Genomic DNA, 19,081 nt, shown 5'->3' on the forward strand with positions numbered 1-19,081 from the left:
GCTGGAGCAAAGCTTTTAACTCCAACTTCCAAAAAGAAAGAGAGAGAGGTGAGAAAGCGAGCCAATGCTCACACGAGGTGCCACGTCGTTTTTTCACCTTTTTTACCGCCAGCGGGAGCGGGCATCAGGTGCTGTGTCACATTCCACGGCAGGGGTAAAGAAAGAAAAGGGAGGGTGAAAACACTTTGAAAGATTAGGGCTAACGTATTAGCTGCTCCCATGGCGCCGAGGAGCCACAGATTTGTTTTGGGCAATGCCTCTTTTTGCGATGGCTGTGAGAGAGCAGCGTCCCTCGCTGCTGGGAGCTGGGAATCCATGGCGCTTTCTTGACCCCCATTTCCCTCGCGGCGCTAGGCTAGGCGACTAGAAAGCGCGCCAAGATTTCTTCCCCAGAGTGTGTGAGTGTGTGGATCTTGGTCTTGTCTTCTTGGAGGAGGAGGAAGGAGGATCCGAAAGGAATTGGCATGGATCCGGCAGGCAACAAGAATCTGATGGAGCAGCCACTCTGAATTCCAAGTAAGTTCTTGCCGGCCGGCACCGGCAGGGATTATGATCTCCAAGGATGGGAAATTCCACCAGGAAACGATGATCACGGCGAGGCGGTGGAGATCACAGCCTGCCAGCCCAGCGCCAACGCCATTTCAAGATGACAAGTGGAGTGAGCAGGGAAGCAAATCCTTGCAAGACAAGCCGGCCATGGACGCTGCTCCGCGCGATGGCTGGGGGCTCAACATTCTCAAGCAGCAGCAAAAGGCGCGATTGCCCAAGGGGAGCTTTGTGGATTTGATTGGTGACGCCGACTTGGCCAAGCTCACTCTGAGAGATCATGACGAGGAGCTCCAGGAAGAGGCGTCCAGTACCAGCCGAGAATCCACCAGTGCCATCTCGGGGTCTTTGTCGAGCACGGAGCAACGCGGAGTCCCAGTGTCGTGTAGGACTCCTAGTGGCCGGGCCTCTTCACGGGCCTCCTCTAGCGTCGGCTCCTCTGGGGAGAGCTCGGACAACATAGATGGCTACTTCGATGTCGACGTAGATGACACAAGCGAGCGCCAGGCTTGTGGAGCCAGAGCGGCTGCTTACAAGCGGGGGTTGAGCCAGAGGAGAATAAGAGGGAGCAGCAGTAGTGAGCAGCAGCTATCAAGCTCGAGCGTCGTCGAAGACTCGAGCGAAAAGGAGGAGAAATGTTTGGAGAACGAGGGCAGGAAGAACTTCGAGGAGCTTCAACAACAACTACAACAAGAACAAAGAGCACAAGAAGAACAAAAGGTGCAGCACCAACAAGTGGTACGTGAAATCTTTCCTTTTTTCTTTCTTTTCCAACAATTACCAAGGATTGGCATGCAGGATCCTTTACCAATTCAACATCCGGTGGAGGAACTCTTTTACGCTGTCAAGAACAAGGATGAAGCAAGAGTGAGGACGCTGCACAGTGCAAGAGTTGTTCCACTAGAGGTTGCTTCAGGTTTTCTTTTTCCTCGAGTCCTTGTGTTTTAATATTCAAGTGGTTTGTTTTTTCTTTTCCATGCAGTCAACCGACAAAAACGGGATGACACCGCTCATCGTGTCTTGCCTCGATGGAACCTTGCTCCAAATGGCACGTCTTCTTATCAGCTTGGGTGCAAACGTCCACGCATATCGATCCGGTAAATGTATTCAGCGTTTTGTTCGGGAGTTAGAAAACTCATTTCCGTTTGCTTGAATCCTCAAGGTTTACATGCCGGATATCCGTTGCATCATGCTGCCAAAAGGGGTCACGACCAGATAGTAGCGCTGCTTCTTTCTCGTGGTGGTATGTATGGTAGCTGTTCTCTAGACATCTGTAACAGCACTATTTTGCAGCTTCTGCATTGGCTGTGAATGATGATGGTCAAACAGCTCTGGATATGGCAAGGATACGAGGCCATGCTTCTGTGGTACGCGTGATAGAGGTACACGCCCGCACTCTTGTTGTTTCAAGTTTCTCATTTCAATTTTGTGTTTTCCCAAGGACTGGATTTCTCTCTTCAGGGGGATATTGCGACAAGTTACAGACAATGCAGGCTCTCAGATCATGAAAAGAATGTAAGCTGCGCCTGAGCCAAAGAAATTTTTGTTAAAACGCTGTGCTCCTTTGCAGCTGGGCGGTGGTTTTACCATCTGAAGTAACTTCCAATGGCGTTCCGAGGCACGAACTCGTTGTTTATAATTCTCGCAAGGTGAAACACAAGATGGTTTTCCGTTTATTCTTTTCCTTACGCGAGTCTGTGTCAGCAGGTTCCAATGCCAGAATCAGTCATCCTTCTTGGAAGTGTTACTAGCGAGTTTGAGGAGCCAGACTACTTTCTATCAGATCCCTCAATGATCATAACGGACAAAGTCACAAGTAAGCCTTCGTCTTTAAGCTAGCAATTGTATGCTTATTCATCCATCCCTGGCAGAGACGAAGTTCAAGTTCTACTCCCAGGAGCACGGAGACAAGCAACAGCTGTCGGAATTCTATAAAGCTTGCAAGGGAATTCCACAGGTGAGCAACTAGTTCTAGAGTGACACACCCATCGTCTAAACTCGTGCGACTGTAGTGCAAGAAGCAGGCCTCCAAAGGCGAGAGGCTAGCCCGAACAAGGTCCGAGACTCTAGTTTCTCACGCCGGATCCATTCCTCCTCCATCAACACGCCGGAAGATGGACGACGTTGGGCCACGCCCTTCGCCTTCGGTGACTCGCTCCCGGTCGGAGAAGGTTTCAAGCTCCAGGAAGAACATGATATTTCCAGAAGAATCACTGAGGACGGACGAGCACTGGCAGTGTGTGATTTGCAAGCAGGCAGCAGCAGCAGCAGCGACGCCGAGGACGTGCGCACACGTCTGTTCGTCGCGCTCATGCTTGGCCAAGCTCAAGAATGGTTCGTGTCCACTCTGCCGAGCTCCGGGACGCGGTCACCTGGGATAAGTAGCTCGTTCATTCTTTGGGAAATAAGAATAAAAACCTTCTGGAAGTTTTCGTATATTTTTCTTGGGATCCAAGCATTGAGCAAATAGGTGGTGATACTATGTACAGGCGTGACAAACATGAAATCAAGAGACAGAAGATAATAAGTTGGCTGATCTTATAGGAGTGAAGGCTCTGTTTTACGAGGTGTCGTTCACCGCTTCCTGAAAGACTGCGCACGGAATCTTCCGGAGCCAAAGTTCTGAACGCGTCCAAACTCGCGCTGCTCTTTGATGCTCGCAAACAAGGAGTCGAGAGTGCGGTGCCTCTTGGGCACATCGGAGTAGTCATCCAACTGTGGCCACGAACAAAGCAACAAGTGTGTGAGCTCTTTCACCACGAGAAAAAAGAAAGCCGAGAAGCTATGCATATGCATACCTTGTTGGATCCATATGGCATCCTCAGCTGGACCTGCATTGGACGGTCGTAGTCTTCAAAGTCGTCGTCCAGATCGTCACGAACTCGAAACTCGTTGTCCCAGTTCATTCTCGCACCGCCGCCGCCACCGCCGCCTCCCCCACGCCCTGGAGGAGGTGGCCTTTGCGTTGGTGCTGGCCTGGCAAAACCACGAAACCGTCATCAAAAGATCAGAGAGATATCCAGAGCGAGAGAGAGAGAGAGCATTCCATCCATCATCCATATCCAGCCAGCCAGCCAGCATACTACTATACACCGACGACGATCGCTTGAATCGAAAGAACCAGCGCCTTGGCTTGACAGCCATTCCAGAGCAGCCACCAAAGACCAAAGTCGTTCGAGCGAGCGGGCGGGCGGTCCACCATTCTGTCGACCACCCGCATTGCTGTTCTTGCCAGAGGCTCTTGCCATTTTCAGGATCCACCCCACACAGCAGCCACCAGTAGCAGCAGTCCAGGCAAGAGAGGAGAAAAAAAAGTGGTAATGCACCATCCAAGACTCACTTGCTGTTCTCATTCACCACCGAGATCTTGAGCTTCCCAGCGGCTCCCTCATAGATATCCACTCTATCGCCGGGAGCCAAGTGCTTCCGGGGGAAGCCACTCCGCTTAAACATCTCGTTCCTGTAGCAAGCCAACCAAGTCTTTAGCCACCTCCGCTCCAAAACCATACAAACTACCTGTTGCCACCGCCACCGCCGCCGCCCCCGCCGCCAACACGGCTCTTGATGGGTGCGTGATACGGCCGAGATCCAGAGTAGAAAGTCTCGCTCCTTCGCTCGGGAATCCTTCCCTGGAGGAGAGAAACAACGCCCAAGTCACATCCATACTTGCACAAAAGCTTCCTTTTTTTTTCCATGCCTGGCGGATTGCGGCGGAGCGAGAGGCCGCGGAGCGACGAATTGCCTCTCGGGCGTCTCGCCGCGGCGGCGGAGGGCGCTCGCTGCTGCGCTGTGAATTGTTGCTTCTCACGGGGCTCTGCATCATGGTGTCGCGGTTGAGCTTGATGATCTCATCTACACAGGGAAGAAAGAGCGCGCATTTCATCCATCAGCGCCAGAGAATGCCAATGCCAATGCCAGTGCCAGTGCAGCGAAAATTTACCCAGAGACATGTCCATCTTCTCCTCCTCGCCCTCCTCCAGCTCATTGTTGAAATCCTCCTCGCGGGGCGGAGATACCATCTGGCTGCTGGACATGGCGGAGCGATCTCTCTCCCCCGCCCCGCGCGCCCCGCGTTAAACCCTAGTGTAAACCCTCGCCGCTCGTTCTCTCGCCCCACCCAGGATAGCAAGCCAAGCAAGAGATTGGGCTAGCAAGATATTTCCACAGCCGGGAGCACATCCTGGCCGTCCATATCCAACGGCGTAGATGCAACCTTCACTAGCTATTAAAACCTTAATCTTTGATTAATGCCAAACCTTCGAAGTTGTGCTTTGTTCGAGGCGTGTGAAATGCACCTATATTCCTTGTGAATGGTGGGAGGAGAATTTGCATTAGAAAACAGTAGAGATTTAGTGGAAATTGGCAAGGAGAGCTGATTATATAAATGAGGGTAAAAATAAAGGATTAACAATGTTTTAAAATGTTTTTTAGTAAGCAATGAAGTGTTAATGAAATTGCACTCAGTTAACCATTAATAATAAAGCATCTTTAACATCTCTTGCAACTTTCTAAATTCTCAATTGGGCACAGTGTAGTGGAATTTGCAAGGTATAATGCCTTTTGATCTCAGTTCTAATAAAGACCATGTTAGATCTAAGTGGCAATTGCAAAATTAATTGGATCTTGCAAGTTAAATAACTGGGAATTACATGTGTGTCTGATTGAGGGGTCTATTAAGTCTTTAAATATTTGTTGGGAATTCTAGTACTCTCACCACATTCTTGGAAAGCTTGCTGTGCAACTGGTCATATAGCAAAATATCCATTAGTAATGTGTGAACAAGGGTTTAAGGGTTATGGTTCTTGGAAGATAGTAAAGGATATAATATGTTTTTAAATATTTATTAAGAACTCTAGTACTCTCACCAACTTTGTGCTTTTGCATTCTTGAAAAAACTTGCCATACAGTTTGCCACATGGCAAAATATCCATTGGTGACATCCTGCACAAAGTTTTAAGGGTTAGGGCTTTTAATTGAAAAATTATAGTAAAGGATATGATAAATAACTTTCTGACCTGAAATTTATCGCAAGAGAAATTAATTTATTATGTCATCAGATTTGGAAACTTACAGGATTGAAACTAGATCCTATTTCACAATTTTTCCATTTACAGATCACCTATGTTGGTATTTTCATAAAAAGAGACTATATCAAATGCCGGAAGTTAAAATCCGGGGCTGAAAGCATGGAACCTCCAGTAGACAAGGCGCGCCCTGGCACCTCTCAAGGAGCTCCACTGCTTGCAAGCGATGGCCTCGGTCGCACTCTCGACGCTGGTGAATTCCACCAGAGCTTCCCTCCGCTTCCTCCCCTCCCTCGCCTGCGACACCTCCACCTTGACGATCACACCATGCTCCGCGAAGTGCCTCACCACGTCCACCTCTTGGATGTCCGGCACCAGGTTGGAGGCGTGGATCACCTTGGTCGGGGGGCAGCACTTCTTGGCATACGCGTACAGGAACCGGTTCCCAGTCCCCCAGCTGTAGAAATGCGTGTGAGGGTGCCGCAAGCATGAGTGATCTGATAGAGTGATCTCCATTTTCTTTCCAAACAGTGAAACTCCCTGCAACCACGCTTCAGCAGTGACAAGCACAAGCTAAACTCGACATGATACCTTGAGGCAGGCCATCGCAAGGTCCGCTTGGAAGCCGTCGCTCATCTGTACCAGTGCGAGCTCTGGTTTCACAAAGGAGCCTTTGATTCGCAGGACATTTCCGTAGACCGAGAAGAGGTTGTACAGCTTGTGCTCGTTTATCATCTGCAAGCCACAAGCCACAAGCCACGGCGTTCAAGCTGTTCAGTCCTACGTAGTTGAAGGACCGCTGAGACGACCTCATACCCGCGTGTTTAGATTCGAGAGGAGCAGCACGCAGCGCTGGTTCGTTGTTGGACCTGAAGGCAACAGCCCGGAATTCCCTGGCTTGTAGCACAGCAAGACAAAAACGTATCAAACTCTGTACCGACATCGGACACCGGGTTTCATCAGGTGAGCGTTTCCTGCGCCGAGAATGGACGGAAACCTTGCACTTGGCAAAGAACTGTTCGTGAAGTCTCTGCCAGAAAAGAACCACCAGATATACATGACTGGGAGAAAAGAAAACCGGAACGTAGTACCTGGAAAGATCGTTATTGCATGCCACACGAACTTCGTCGGTCCTGGAAACGGGAGAAAGTGGAAGGACGAGTGACTAGAAAGGTACAAACTCACCTTGAGTATTGGATTTCCATAGTGCACGACCCGTTCAAGATCTTGCTTTTGTGGAGACGATGCTTGGCTTCACGAGCATCTCGTGGAGAAGCGTACTGGATGAGTGCCTGCGCAAGCACTGTGGAAGAAAGACATGAAAAGCCGCTATGAAACGAGGCAGGCCTACCAGTTGACTGAGGAAAGATGGCAATCTTCTCGATGGGCCCGAAACTCTTGAAGGTCTGATGGAGGGCATCCACGGTAACGTGACACACCGAGTCTAGCATCGTCACTAGAAGGATTGGGCTGCATGTTTCCTGAGCTTGGCGCTCTTTAGCAAGAAAAAGAAAGCAAAGTGGTCGACTACCTCGGCCGGATAGAGCTCTTTACGAGCAGAGAACTGGATGGAAACGTCCCTCCCCCTGAGAAGAGATCTCAGTTACGAGCGAAAAGGAGAATGCGAGCACTCCAACCTTACGGTTGCCTGGCGCGAAGCAAAGTGCCGGATGACTAGAAAGGCCTTGGCGATATCTTGCATTTGAACAAAAGCCTTTCACAGCGAGAGCAAGGCAACAGTGAGCAACAAAGAAGCTCTCACTCGCTTACTTGATTCCATGTCCTCAAGAGAACAATGCCGCTGACTCTTCCAAATGGGCGAACAAGCTCCACAAGATCGTCCTAGGTAGGAAACACAAACGATTCTTCTTCTTGCGACAATCCGATCGATCTCTTCTACTCACCTCGGCCACATCCTGCGCCAGGTTGCGGAGATGGAGCACCTTGCAGGGGGCAGGATTTGGGAGCTCGGGCTCGCGAGGATACGCGCCGCAAGCAAAGCGATGGTAGCAGCGCCTGGGACGAAGCATTCCCCCTTTAAAGCCTTTAAAACATACCTTTCGCTGTGATTTAGGGTTTATCGATTAGGGTTTAAGGGTTATGTAGAGAGGGGCGAAGAATGCACCAAGCTGCGCCGCGGCGCCTGCTCGTCAGGAGCGCAGATCTCTTCTTCTCCAGGCGCTACTGTGCTTCTCCTGCCGCTGGCGCTCTAGAATCCAAATCGCTCGACGAGAATGGATCAAAGCTCGAGCTGGAGCCGTCCAAGGTCTTACATTTTCGCAATCTCACGCCATACATAAGACGGATGAGCGGTCTAGATCGCAGAAAAGAAGATAACATAAGGATTTCGGATTTGTTTTGCCAGGGTGAGCTTGAGAAACTGGTTCGTCCTTTTGGAAGCGTGACGAGTTACCGATTGACGACAAGGACTCAGGTGTGTACTTGTCAACAGAGAAGCTCAAAGGATCATTTCGTGTCTTTCTTTCAGGCGCTCTTGGAGATGAAAAATGTGAAGCAGGCTAAGAAGGTCGTTGATCACTTTTCCTCGGAAAAGGCACGCGTGAAGTAAGTGATTTTTGTCTCCTTTTCCGTTTGTTCCAATTGCGTGAAAACAGGAAAGCAGAAATCTATGTTGGATTCTCACGGTTTCAAGAGCTAGAAAAGGATGTGTCCCGTCTAGCTGATCCGGTTCGTGCTAGACGTATAGCGTAAAGCCATCTAAAATCCAAACATTCTTTTGCAGAAACAAGGCCCGAGCAGCAAAGTCCTTGCAGTGACTGTTACCAATCCAATTTATCCTATCGACGTGTATGTGCTGCACAGGGTGTTCAGCCCCCATGGCAGCGTTGAGAAGATAACCATATCCCGCAAGCTTGGTAAGTTTGTATCACACTTCCGCGTGATGTCTTATGGAATCTATTCGCGTGCAGGTATTTGCGGGTACATACAATTCGATTCCGTAAAAACTGCTGCTCACGTCAAAGATCTTCTCAATGATCGTCACATTTTCGATGGTTGCTGTAAGATGGAAATACAATATGCCAAGTGTGTGCCTTGTCTGTTTCTTCACTTCATCCTTTCTAATCGATAATGTTTTTTAAGGTCCCAGGAACTTGGAGTGTATTTCAATGATGACAACAACAGGTAGAGAGCTCCATGCCAGGCCCAAGCTCTCAGGCTAATCGTTTCTGTGCAGGGACTTCAAGGACACTTCCATTCCTTCAAGAGTACGGAGCGATCCATCGATTCTGGGTGCTCCGCCCGTTGAAAGTGTACCGGCACTAACTGCAGAGGACGCGGCCGCTGGAGCACCAGCCGTTGTTCCCACGCCTTTCATCGGCCGGCGGAAGCGGGTTGTGCGCGTGTCCAACTTGAACGTCGAGGTAATCTTCTCCTTCTGGAAGTTCGGCTGATTCTTATGCTTGGACTTGCAGAAAGTTGATGAGGACAAGCTCTTCAATCTCTTTTCTCCATATGGAAAGATAAGAAAGGTGCAGGTGATAAAAGTCACCGGTCAGGGCCTGATAGAGATGAGCGACGCGTTTCAAGCGGAACTGGCGTCGGCCTGTCTCAAGGTAACTTCCTCCCTTTATGGAGACATGTTCAAAACTAACGTCGGCTACCATGGCTACAGGGTGCGCGGGTTTTCGAGAAAGAACTGGACACTGTGGTTGTAGACAAGGAGCTTAATCTCAACCAGAGCCGGGACTACACAGACGCGCACGACAACATTTTCTTTCCCAGCTTTGTGAGAAACTGTCGCGGTCCCTCGCCAACAATTTACGTGTGGGGACTCCCTTCAGGTGTCACCGATGCAGAGCTCATCACTCACTTTTCCCCGCATGGCGAGATAGCTGCCACTGAGGTGTTTGCATCCGAGGAAGGGAAGCCGCGAGCACGAGTTCGATTTGCTACCAAAGAACAAGCAACCGAAGCTGTCGCTTGCAAGCAGTACAGCGTTGTCAATGGCTCCACGATCCGGCTCGCTTTTGCGATCAATGGGAAACCAAAGAAAACGTCTAGCAGTAACGCAGCGGAGGCTGGAGACTAGCCGAAAGAGAAAGAGGTACTTCCAAGCTTTCATAAATTCAACGTGTGGACTAAACCATACCAATGACCATTTCTCCTTGGTTGCAGATGTCAACGTTTCTCTCTTGCCTTCGACAGAGAAGCTGCGAATTGGAACTTTCTACGATTATGCATCACTGTGATGTCCATTTTTGACTTCGCGCAGATTAAAAGGTGTATGTTTCGGCGCACAGCCATCTGAGAGTTTGCCATGGAGGGACAATCATCAAAGTATCTGATGGCTTGGCTTTTGATAGTAACAATCGAGGTCCACTTCTTGGCAGCGGGGTGTCGGCTGCTAGAGCACGAGATCACTTCTCGGGCAGTCGTGGAAGCTTCGGTCTATTGCGAGATTTGCCACGAAGGGCGCAGCATCAAGAACATAGCACTGCCTGGTCCGTACTATCTCCATCTCTATAAGTTCCACCAGTTCTAGTGGAGTTTACATTCTCGGCATGGTTTGATCCAGGTGTTGTTGCGTTCCTGGAGTGCAATGGTGCTCGTGTCAGTGGCAGTAGCACCACGGACTCGTCCGGGAAATGGTCGGTGGATGTTCCCAGCGGCTACAACTTGGAGAGGGATTGCCGGGTGTCCGTGCTCGAGCGCCCAAGTGGCTGTGGCTTATCGCCGGCCTCCAGCTCCATGCCAGACGTGAGACCGATCATACGAACGAGCAGCGATGGCAGGAGATTTACCGCGGCCGAGCCTTTCGTTTACAACTCTCGCGATTGTGGCGAGAATGCGTATCGCCCAAGAAGCGCTCGCGCTCTTGCGGCCTCCACGAATGCACTCAGCCTTGGCCCCCCGGATCCACCGCAGCCTTAGACCTTCTCATGACAGCTCGATTCGATACTGTATATTTCTCGTGATTCTTTTTTGAGTAAAGCATATTGTTGTATTCAAAAAATATGCCGAGTGTACGGAAGGGATATACCGCGGTCCGAGCTTGAAATGCGGGCTTGTTTTTTATAGGGCGGCGGCGGCGGCGAGAAGAGGAAGAGGAGGCGATGAGGTGGGAAGAGGTGGCCAAGGAGCGCGCAACGGGCAGAAGAATCCGTCCAGGCAAGCGATGGGGTCACACGCTCACTGCCGTCAACAATGGCAAGCGCCTCTTTCTCTTTGGCGGCTATGGCAAGATCGAGACGAGCCACGTCCATGTCTTCGATTCTGGTGAGTGGATCAGATGGAAAAATTCCTTCCTTCTTACACTGTTTCTTCGTTGTTTTGGATTGAATTTGTTTCTGGCAGTGACAAAGTCGTGGAGCAAGCCTTTTCTGAAGGGCACGCTGCCAGCTCCCCGCGACAGCCATACATGCACAGCGGCGGGATCCAAGCTCTTTGTTTTCGGTGGCACCGATGGCACGACTCCGCTGAACGAGCTCTACGTTCTTGACACGAGTAACTTCTCGACCAACTCCTAGAGCTTCCTTTCATGCAATGCGCTCTAGTCTTATCTTCTAGAGTAACTCTGTCATGCAATGCAGCAACTTACACTTGGACAAAACCCGACACCAGTGGCGACATACCAGCGGCGAGAGAAGGACACAGTGCTGCTCTGGTTGGCGACGACCTCTACGTGTTTGGCGGCTGCGGCAAGAAGAAACAAGGCCAGGCTCAAGAAGTCTACTATGACGATCTCTATGCGCTCAGCACGAGTAAGTCCTTAACTTTGTCCTTCTCACAGTGAAGATGAGCTTTTGTTTGTGTGCGTAGCTTCATGTGTGTGGAGGAAAGTTTTGACATCGGGCCCTCGGCCTTGCTCAAGAGACAGCCACTCTATGTCGTGCTTTGGAAACAAGCTCGTTCTTTTCGGAGGAGAGGATGTGCTCAACACGTACTTGGCGGACATCTACATTCTCGATGTAGGTAAGACGTGCCCGATGAATTTCTCTTGTGAAGATTAGATTTGTCGACTGCAGGAAGCTTGGAGTGGTCGAGGCTGGAAACGCGTGGCGTGAAGCCGGCTCCGAGGGCCGGTCACGCGGCCGAGCGTATTGGCGACAACTTGATCATCTTTGGTGGCTTTGCGGACAAACGAACGCTTTTCGACGATGTTTACGTTCTTGATCTACGTAAGTTGGAACCTTTTTCTTTGTCTGCCTTTCCGTTTCATAGCGTCATGTCTATCTAACCTGGTCTTAACACACCTAGTTTTCCAGTGAGTGGTGAGTGGCACAAGCCAGAAGTCACGGGAAACGGGCCCTCTCACCGCTTCTCTCTCGCAAGCGATCTGATCGATCCGGAAAGAGGTGTTGTCGCACTTTACGGTGGATGTAACGGGGAGCTTGAAGCACTTCCTGAGATGTTCTTCTTGCACACAGGTATCGCACTAAATTGTCATCACTTTTTTCTTTCTACAACATTTTTGCAGATCTTGTGACTTCTACTACTTCGAATCAGCAACAGGAATGTGATGGTTCACAGCAGCAACAACAAGTGCATGAACAGCCGGAGGTGTCGTTTAAGAGGGACTTGAGAGTCAGACGGAACACAAGGCAAGCTTCTTCGTCCACTTCCTCGTCCAGCTCGTCTGACAGCGAGCCAAGCTTGAAACGCCCAAAACTAAGCGGTGAGTTTTCAAGTTTCATATCTTTTCTGCCCGGGAAACTATGAGACCCTCTTGCAGACGGACCAGAAACAAAGACCACTGCTCGAGCGGTCCAGATCCCTTCTCCTTATAGCGTCAAGCCAGTGGCCGAGAAGATCTTCCAAGGCAAGATCACAAGCGTTTTTCATTACGGATATACGCTCGAAACCAGAATAGATGGCAAGCCTTTCCGTGGCGTGCTCTTCTCGTACAAACCAGGATTCACAGAGGCCGTAGAGTCATACTTGGCAACAGCAAAAACGAGGCAAGTCTTTGTACAGTTTCCATGTCATCTCCTTTGCGAGTGTTTGCTTTGCTTGCCAGGCCAGAGACGAATGAAAGAGTGGAAGATTTCCACGAGAAGCCATCGCTACTAGGAGAGAGCGAATCAGTATTCTATCCTCCTCCTCCAATCTCTCCGCGTAAGTACAGGGATCTACTGGGGAGTAGCAGCAATCCTTTCTTGAATGACCTTGCATGGCACTCGACGTGATTGAATGCGTAAAAATCAATGTGGATAAGTACAGTTTCCTTCTTTCGCGTAGCAACATCGAAGGGCCAAAAAAATCACCCATCTAAGTTAAAGAAAAATGCACTGCCCGGGAATCGAACCCGGGTCTGTACCGTGGCAGGGTACTATTCTACCACTAGACCAGCAGTGCTCTGTGTTTATAGGAGCTTCTTAATTTACACCCTGTTGAAGAGGAAGATGAGGAGCTCACAAACTTTAAAAATCACCAAATCTTTTAAAAGGGAAAACACTCTTGGGATGTTGCATAGTTCTCTGCTGGGGTTCGTCACGCGGCAAACAAGATGCTGCCTCAAATGATCGTGGCAGTTGTGACTAATGTAAACTTTGATAGAATCAAAGCTAATTAAAGCGCTTACGCCCTTATTTTCGTTGTCTGGTGTTGTCAAAGTTTTGATGGAGACGAGAGAAGAGAACGATCCAGAGCTGCGACAGCCACTGCTGTGGCAAGGGCAAGCGCAAGCAAGTGATGGCGACGAGCAGCAAGCTCCGTACACAAAGGCGGGGCTCCTCAGCTTGGCCACCTTCTCGTGGGTGGCGCCTCTGCTGAAAGTGGGATCAAAAAGGGCCCTGGAATCCAAAGACTTGCCCAAGCTCGCACCCAGCGAGAGTGCCGCGGCGGTGCACCAGCTGATGAGCAGGGCATGGCAGGCAAACGCAAGCTCATCCTACCGCCTCTCTAGGAGCTTGGTGAGCATTCTATGGAGGAACTTGGCGGTGGCATCGGCGCTACAGCTGGTGGCGATGGTGTGCTCCTACACTGGACCTTACCTCATGGACGACCTGGTGCAGAGCTTGGGCGGGGCTGAAGGCAAGTCCCTCGTCATGCTAGCGCTCATCCTGCTGCTATCGGGGCTTGTTGGGGGATGGGCACAGAGCCAGGGGCTCATACAAGGCCAGATCATCGAGCTGAGGAGCAAGTCGGCACTCACGGGTTTGCTCTACCTCAAGGGCCTGCGTCTCTCCAGCACCTCGCGGCAGGCTCATGGCAGCGGTGACATCGTCAACTACATGGCCGTCGACACCGCTGGGGTGGCCAGCTGCTTGGAGTTCATCCACCATCTCTGGCGGCTGCCTCTCGAGGTGGTCCTGGCGCTGCTCATCCTCTACAAGAGCGTCGGTATCGCGGCGATCGCGACTCTGGTGGCGACCGTGGCCACCGTCGCCGTGAACCTGCCTTATACAAGCATGCAGGATGGATACCAGGCACAGATCATGAAGGCCAAGGACGTGAGGATGCGAGCCACAGCCGAGTGCTTGCGGAGCATGAAGATCCTCAAGTTGCAAGCCTGGGAAGAGGGTTATCTCAACAAGCTGGAAGCTCTGAGGAGAACAGAGTATGACTGGCTCAGAAAGATCTCGTATAACCGGGCTGTCTCCATCTTCCTCTTCTACATCTCGCCGGCATTTGTTGGGATCATCACCTTCGGGACTTGCATACTTCTCAAGGTACCCCTCACGACAGGCAGGGTCCTCTCAGCATTGGCTACGTTCAGAGTTCTCCAGGCGCCTCTGAGCAGCTTCCCCGACACTTTGTCCGTACTCGCACAGGCAAGGGTCTCTCTCCGCAGGCTGTCCAGTTTCTTGCTGGAAGAGGAACTCCAAGCTGATGCTGTTTCCCAACTGCCCAGGGCTGGTGCAGGCGAGTTTGCTGTCCAAGTTCAAGGGGGTGCCTTCAGCTGGGATGGCTCTCCAGAGAAGCTCTCGCTCTCTAACATCCACTTTCACGTGTGGGAGGGCGCTACTGTGGCAGTGTGCGGCATGGTGGGTTCTGGAAAGTCAACCTTACTCTCCTGCTTGCTGGGACAAGTGCCAAAACTTGCGGGAAAGGTAAACGTTTATATAATTGGATGCCAACATTGACTCGACCTTGACTCGACTCGAAAATCTCATGTTTTTTCATGCACGCAGGTCGAGCTGCATGGGAAAGTTGCGTATGTTGGGCAAACTGCGTGGATACAGAGTGGGAAGGTTCAGGACAACGTGCTCTTTGGAAGTCCTTTGGATCAGTCCAGGTATGACAAAGTTCTGGAAATGTGCCAATTGAAAAAGGACTTGGAGGTACTTCCTTATGGTGACCAAACAGAGATTGGTGAGAGAGGCATAAACCTCAGTGGTGGACAAAAGCAGAGGATTCAGATTGCTCGTGCTCTATACCAAGACGCTGATATCTACTTGCTTGACGATCCTTTCAGTGCTGTCGACATTGAGACTGGAACTCACATGTTCAAGGTTCGACGGAGCTAACTCTGTATTGCGTCTCTCCCTCCATATATGCGTATATACTCATTTCAAACCTCACATGTACAGGAAATCATCCTTAAAGCGCTAGCGTCCAAGACAGTGGTGTTAGTAACTCATCAAGTGGAGTTCCTGGCTGTTGCTGACTCGATACTGGTAAGTGAAAGCGGTTCGCTCTTGCAGATTTGCTTGTCTTTTTCTGACGATCGAAAGTTCTCAGGTTCTCAAAGATGGCTGCATCACGCAGCAGGGGACATACCAAGAGTTGCTGAAGAGTCAAGCTGACTTCAACACGCTGGTGCATGCACATAACAAGGCGATGGAGTCTGTAGATCAGAGTTCAAAGTCTCAGCAAGTTCTGCCCGCCGCCGCTGACGACAACGCTGCTGCTGGTACCATGAGTCCGCAGCCAAAACAGGCGAACCAATTGCAACAGCTGGTTAAGGAAGAGGAGCGCGAGCAGGGCAGCACACACTTGGCACTGTACTGGAGTTACTGCACAGCTTACTACAAAGGTGCCCTGATTCCGCTGATAGCCATTGGGCCGCTAGCGTTCCAGGTGTTTCAGCTTGCTGGCAACTGGTGGATGGCAGCAACCTCACAGCTTTCGGTTGCCGCAGCCAAGCTTATCGGTGTCTATGTGGCGTTGACACTCGGGGGATCACTCTTATTTCTTGGAAGGATGGTACTGATAGCCATTATGGGCCTGGGAACATCACAGATTTTCTTCTTCAACATGCTCAACCATATTTTCCATGCACCCATGTCCTTCTTCGACTCCACTCCAGCCGGTCGCATTCTCAGCAGGGTAAGCACATTGTTTGTTTCTTCTTGTTCACATTGAGCTATCACTTGTTTTTGACAGGCATCTTCTGATCAGAGCGCTCTAGACCTGGACGTACCATTTCGGATTGGTGGTCTTGCAAACTCAACCACGCATTTCATATTTGTGGTTGGAGTGCTGTCGCAATCTGTGTGGCAAGTTTCAGTCGTGTTTGTGCCTGTGGCGATCCTCTGCGTCAAGCTCCAGGTGCGTGATTGATGAACACAAATGCTTGGTTATGATCTTTCTTATCACAGAGGTACTACATGGCATCAGCTAGAGAACTGGCAAGACTTCAAGGCACGCAGAAAGCTCCCATTATTCACCACTTTTCCGAGTCACTAGCTGGGGTAGCCACCATCCGAGGATTCGATCAGGAAGAGCGCTTCGCGAAACGCAGCTTTGCACTCATAGACGACTTTTCTCGGCCGGATTTCTATTCCACCGGAGCCATGGCGTGGGCGACCCTGCGACTCGAGTTCTTAACCAACATCATGTTCGCCGTCTTTTTGTTCACGCTCGTCTACTTGTCAGGCAGTGTCGATCCAAGTAAGTTTCTCCACTTTTGTGTTGTGACATCTTATTGCGAACGGACGGCATGCACAGGTTTAGCGGGGCTGGCAGTGACGTATGGGTTGAACATGGATCTCCCGTGGGTCCTCTGGTGTTTATGTACTGTGGAGAAGGTGATCATATCCGTGGAGAGAATTCAGCAGTACAGTTGCCTTCCGAGTGAGGCTTCATGGAAAGTCCAAGCAACGAAGCCTTCAGAGAGCTGGCCTTCAGATGGAACTGTGGAGCTCGTCGACTTGCAGGTTCGAAGCTGCTAGTTCACTGCTCAAATGATGACCAAAAACACTCGAACAGGTGCGCTATACAGATACCTCCCCACTTGTCTTGCACGGCATCACTTGCAAGTTTCCGGGAGGTAAGAAGACTGGAGTTGTGGGACGAACGGGTAGCGGCAAGTCGACGCTCATCCAGGCCATCTTCCGAGTGATTGAGCCAGCGGGAGGGAGGATCATTATCGATGGTGTTGACATAAGTCGACTGGGGCTTCATGACCTGCGTTCAAGGCTGAGCATCATTCCTCAAGATCCCGTGCTCTTTGAAGGCACTGTTCGCTACAACTTGGATCCACTCGGTCGCCATAGTGATGCTGAGCTCTGGGAGGTGAGACAAATTTGTTTTGTTTGATCTGATCTTACTGTGCTGTCTTTTCTTTGCAAGGCACTGGACAAGTCTGAGCTTGGCGACTTGGTACGCAACAAGGAGGGCAAACTTGAGGCATCTGGTACAGTCTACACCCGAGTCTACGTTCGATCTCGTACATCGCTTTAAAACTCGTGCGTTTTTCCAGTCTCAGAGAATGGAGAGAACTGGAGTGTGGGGCAGCGCCAGCTCTTGTGCCTAGGGAGGGTGATGCTCAAGCGTGCCCGAGTTTTGGTGCTGGATGAAGCTACTGCTTCCGTGGATACTGCGACTGCTGCGGTCCTTCAGTCGACCATTTCGAAGGAGTTCACTGGCTGCACCGTCATTACCATCGCTCACAGGCTGCCTACAGTCATTGGCAGTGATCTCGTCCTCGTCCTAAGCGATGGTAAGCAACTCTGTTTCTCTCTTTCCAGGCCTAAGAGAGATAACTTTGTAGGACGAGTGGTGGAGTATGATGAACCCACGAAACTGCTTGACAAGGGCTCTTCACATTTTAGCAAGCTCGTCAGCGAGTACTCTGCGAGCAAGATTTGTAGCACTTAGCATTAAACCTGTCATGACCACATCACCGCATGAACTATCCGGCATCCGATGTGACAATATAGTTAAGAATCGCTATACATGATAACGTAAAGAAGATAACTTTGATCAGCACACTCTGGAGGGCTGAACTCTTCGAGAGCGGAGCCTTGCGGCGATATGCTGCGTTTGCCGCTCTTGTTTCACCGCCACCACTGGCTGCTGCCTGTTGCATTCCTCGCCATCTTCTTCCGAGTCCGATATCACCAGAATCACCCGGTCCTCATCGCCACCGTATCTAAGCTCCCGCTTCACAGGAGCCTCGTCCTCGGAAGATACCGTGTCCTTAGCAGCCACTTTCTTCTTTGCTCGAGCCCTGGCCTTCTGATTCTTCTTCTTCCCCTGGGTTGTCTTCTTGATGCTCTTGCTCTCATCCTTGATCACGTCTTCGTCCTCACTCTCGAGCTCTCCGTCCTTCACGACATCACCAGCAAGCTCAATTTCCTTCCCTTCCTCGCCACCACGCCGCGTGAGAATGAGAAAATGTGCTACAGACTTGTAGCCCATCCGCAAAGCCTGCACAAACAAGCAAAAAAGCTACGTTTGTTACGGCACAAAGCTCGTGTAGCTCTCTTTACCGTCCTGTAGAGATTCCCAGTGGGAGCCCAGCCTTTCCTGGTCCGGCAGATGCTACAGTTGCAGATGCCTCTACACACCGGGCACTTCCAACTCTTGTCCGCAAGAGCTTCCTTGACGTTCTCTCCATATCTATATGCAAAAGGAATCTAGAAAAGAGACACCTTGGAAAGCCTTACCTCATGAACAGGCAGTCGCCGCAAAACTGGCCGTGCAGCGACTCACACTCGTAGCAAAAGGTGCGAAGACCGACAGTCTTTTGCCTGTAGATCATCAACCAAGAAAGGAGAGATAGGCATTGGAGAGAAAGAAAGAATGGATGCTAACCTGCATTGGTGGCATGTTTTGCCGGAGAAGGCGTCGTAGATTCGCTCCCCTCCATTGTAGCCATCCACGAAGAGCTGCCACTCCTCCTTGGCGCAGCCCAGGAGCTTCTCGTGTTCTTGGGTGTACACCTCCGGGATGGGGCCGCCGGTTCCTGCAAGGCGCCCACTACGACGAGAGCGGCGCTCGGATGGAGAGGAGCTTCGTTCTTGCACATCGCGATAGCAAGGAGCCGGACACGACTGGAGCCTGGACAAGGAAGATAAAGAAATGGAGAGCTATTGGAGGAGAAAAGAAAGAAAAGAGACAACCTTGCCGATCGCCTGGAGGGTCCAGAGGGTCGGACGACGGCGGGCGTGGGCGGCGGCCTCCTTTTCTTGGTGGCAATGTCCGCGGACATGGATTCTTTGAGGGCGCCCAGGCCCAGCTCCTGCATTCGCTTGCGATTCTCTTCGATCCTCGCCTGCCGGATGAGCTCGTACTCGCCCATCTCCTCTCTTTTCCTCTTGGGCATTCTCCTCCTTTGCGCCAGAGAGAGAGTGAGAGAGAGAGAGAGAGAGAGAAGGCCA

At 50.9% G+C, this 19,081-nt stretch overlaps 7 protein-coding genes and 1 non-coding gene across 10 annotated transcripts; 4 read left to right on the plus strand and 4 right to left on the minus strand.

Annotated features, from left to right (window-relative positions):
- Nucleotides 1-54: 54 nt before the first annotated feature.
- On the plus strand, nt 55-2,982 carry LOC112348796 (putative E3 ubiquitin-protein ligase XBAT34). The gene is made up of 10 exons (XM_024682006.1): nt 55-1,284; nt 1,345-1,452; nt 1,529-1,643; nt 1,709-1,789; nt 1,840-1,928; nt 1,988-2,061; nt 2,117-2,195; nt 2,254-2,362; nt 2,418-2,503; nt 2,559-2,982. The coding sequence occupies exons 1-10, from the start codon at nt 550-552 to the stop codon at nt 2,925-2,927; spliced, it is 1,845 nt and encodes a 614-aa protein (XP_024537774.1). The 5' UTR covers nt 55-549; the 3' UTR covers nt 2,928-2,982.
- LOC9638775 lies at nt 2,960-4,674 on the minus strand. Its single transcript, XM_024682007.1, has 6 exons — nt 4,487-4,674; nt 4,244-4,398; nt 4,063-4,175; nt 3,887-4,006; nt 3,345-3,522; nt 2,960-3,261 (listed from the first exon to the last, which is right to left on the minus strand). Exons 1-6 carry the CDS (start codon nt 4,578-4,580, stop codon nt 3,121-3,123), a joined length of 801 nt encoding a protein of 266 aa, XP_024537775.1. The 5' UTR covers nt 4,581-4,674; the 3' UTR covers nt 2,960-3,120.
- Nucleotides 4,675-5,645: 971 nt separating this feature from the next.
- On the minus strand, nt 5,646-7,620 carry LOC9639048 (polypyrimidine tract-binding protein homolog 3). Of its 2 annotated transcripts, none has more exons than XM_024682154.1 (11): nt 7,475-7,620; nt 7,341-7,412; nt 7,208-7,284; nt 7,102-7,156; nt 6,922-7,051; nt 6,756-6,873; nt 6,662-6,703; nt 6,512-6,600; nt 6,387-6,439; nt 6,162-6,305; nt 5,646-6,110 (listed from the first exon to the last, which is right to left on the minus strand). In XM_024682154.1, the coding sequence occupies exons 1-11, from the start codon at nt 7,598-7,600 to the stop codon at nt 5,712-5,714; spliced, it is 1,305 nt and encodes a 434-aa protein (XP_024537922.1). In that variant the 5' UTR covers nt 7,601-7,620; the 3' UTR covers nt 5,646-5,711. The 2 variants fall into 2 exon arrangements, with proteins under 2 accessions (XP_024537922.1, XP_024537921.1); XM_024682153.1 differs by having other exon boundaries at nt 6,508-6,600.
- A 40-nt stretch (nt 7,621-7,660) lies between these two features.
- LOC9639049 (polypyrimidine tract-binding protein homolog 3) lies at nt 7,661-9,901 on the plus strand. 2 transcript variants are annotated; one of them, XM_024682152.1, is made up of 11 exons: nt 7,661-7,875; nt 7,936-8,004; nt 8,059-8,135; nt 8,186-8,258; nt 8,314-8,446; nt 8,501-8,615; nt 8,673-8,714; nt 8,767-8,953; nt 9,005-9,145; nt 9,205-9,636; nt 9,708-9,901. In XM_024682152.1, exons 1-10 carry the CDS (start codon nt 7,690-7,692, stop codon nt 9,619-9,621), a joined length of 1,440 nt encoding a protein of 479 aa, XP_024537920.1. In that variant the 5' UTR covers nt 7,661-7,689; the 3' UTR covers nt 9,622-9,636; nt 9,708-9,901. The 2 variants fall into 2 exon arrangements, with proteins under 2 accessions (XP_024537920.1, XP_002977135.1); XM_002977089.2 differs by having other exon boundaries at nt 7,661-7,836; nt 9,708-9,898.
- A 697-nt stretch (nt 9,902-10,598) lies between these two features.
- Nucleotides 10,599-12,872, plus strand: LOC9638776 (acyl-CoA-binding domain-containing protein 6). The gene is made up of 9 exons (XM_024682151.1): nt 10,599-10,808; nt 10,887-11,036; nt 11,123-11,293; nt 11,352-11,504; nt 11,558-11,710; nt 11,798-11,959; nt 12,010-12,207; nt 12,265-12,490; nt 12,550-12,872. The coding sequence occupies exons 1-9, from the start codon at nt 10,646-10,648 to the stop codon at nt 12,716-12,718; spliced, it is 1,545 nt and encodes a 514-aa protein (XP_024537919.1). The 5' UTR covers nt 10,599-10,645; the 3' UTR covers nt 12,719-12,872.
- Nucleotides 12,817-12,887, minus strand: TRNAG-GCC. Its single transcript has one exon. It is a non-coding gene; the product is annotated as a tRNA-Gly (tRNA).
- Nucleotides 12,888-13,150: 263 nt separating this feature from the next.
- On the plus strand, nt 13,151-17,684 carry LOC9638777 (ABC transporter C family member 13). Its single transcript, XM_002977091.2, has 11 exons — nt 13,151-14,584; nt 14,666-14,986; nt 15,065-15,151; nt 15,216-15,803; nt 15,861-16,025; nt 16,076-16,367; nt 16,425-16,633; nt 16,686-16,991; nt 17,049-17,112; nt 17,179-17,418; nt 17,470-17,684. The coding sequence occupies exons 1-11, from the start codon at nt 13,151-13,153 to the stop codon at nt 17,574-17,576; spliced, it is 3,813 nt and encodes a 1,270-aa protein (XP_002977137.1). The 3' UTR covers nt 17,577-17,684.
- Nucleotides 17,579-19,052, minus strand: LOC112348883 (cell division cycle-associated 7-like protein). The gene is made up of 5 exons (XM_024682223.1): nt 18,824-19,052; nt 18,516-18,761; nt 18,368-18,451; nt 18,191-18,320; nt 17,579-18,128 (listed from the first exon to the last, which is right to left on the minus strand). The coding sequence occupies exons 1-5, from the start codon at nt 19,024-19,026 to the stop codon at nt 17,682-17,684; spliced, it is 1,110 nt and encodes a 369-aa protein (XP_024537991.1). The 5' UTR covers nt 19,027-19,052; the 3' UTR covers nt 17,579-17,681.
- Between the last annotated feature and the right edge of the window lie 29 nt (nt 19,053-19,081).

This window comes from Selaginella moellendorffii, unplaced genomic scaffold (assembly GCF_000143415.4).
Source record: "Selaginella moellendorffii unplaced genomic scaffold, v1.0 SELMOscaffold_33, whole genome shotgun sequence".
NCBI classification, from domain to species: domain Eukaryota; kingdom Viridiplantae; phylum Streptophyta; class Lycopodiopsida; order Selaginellales; family Selaginellaceae; genus Selaginella; species Selaginella moellendorffii.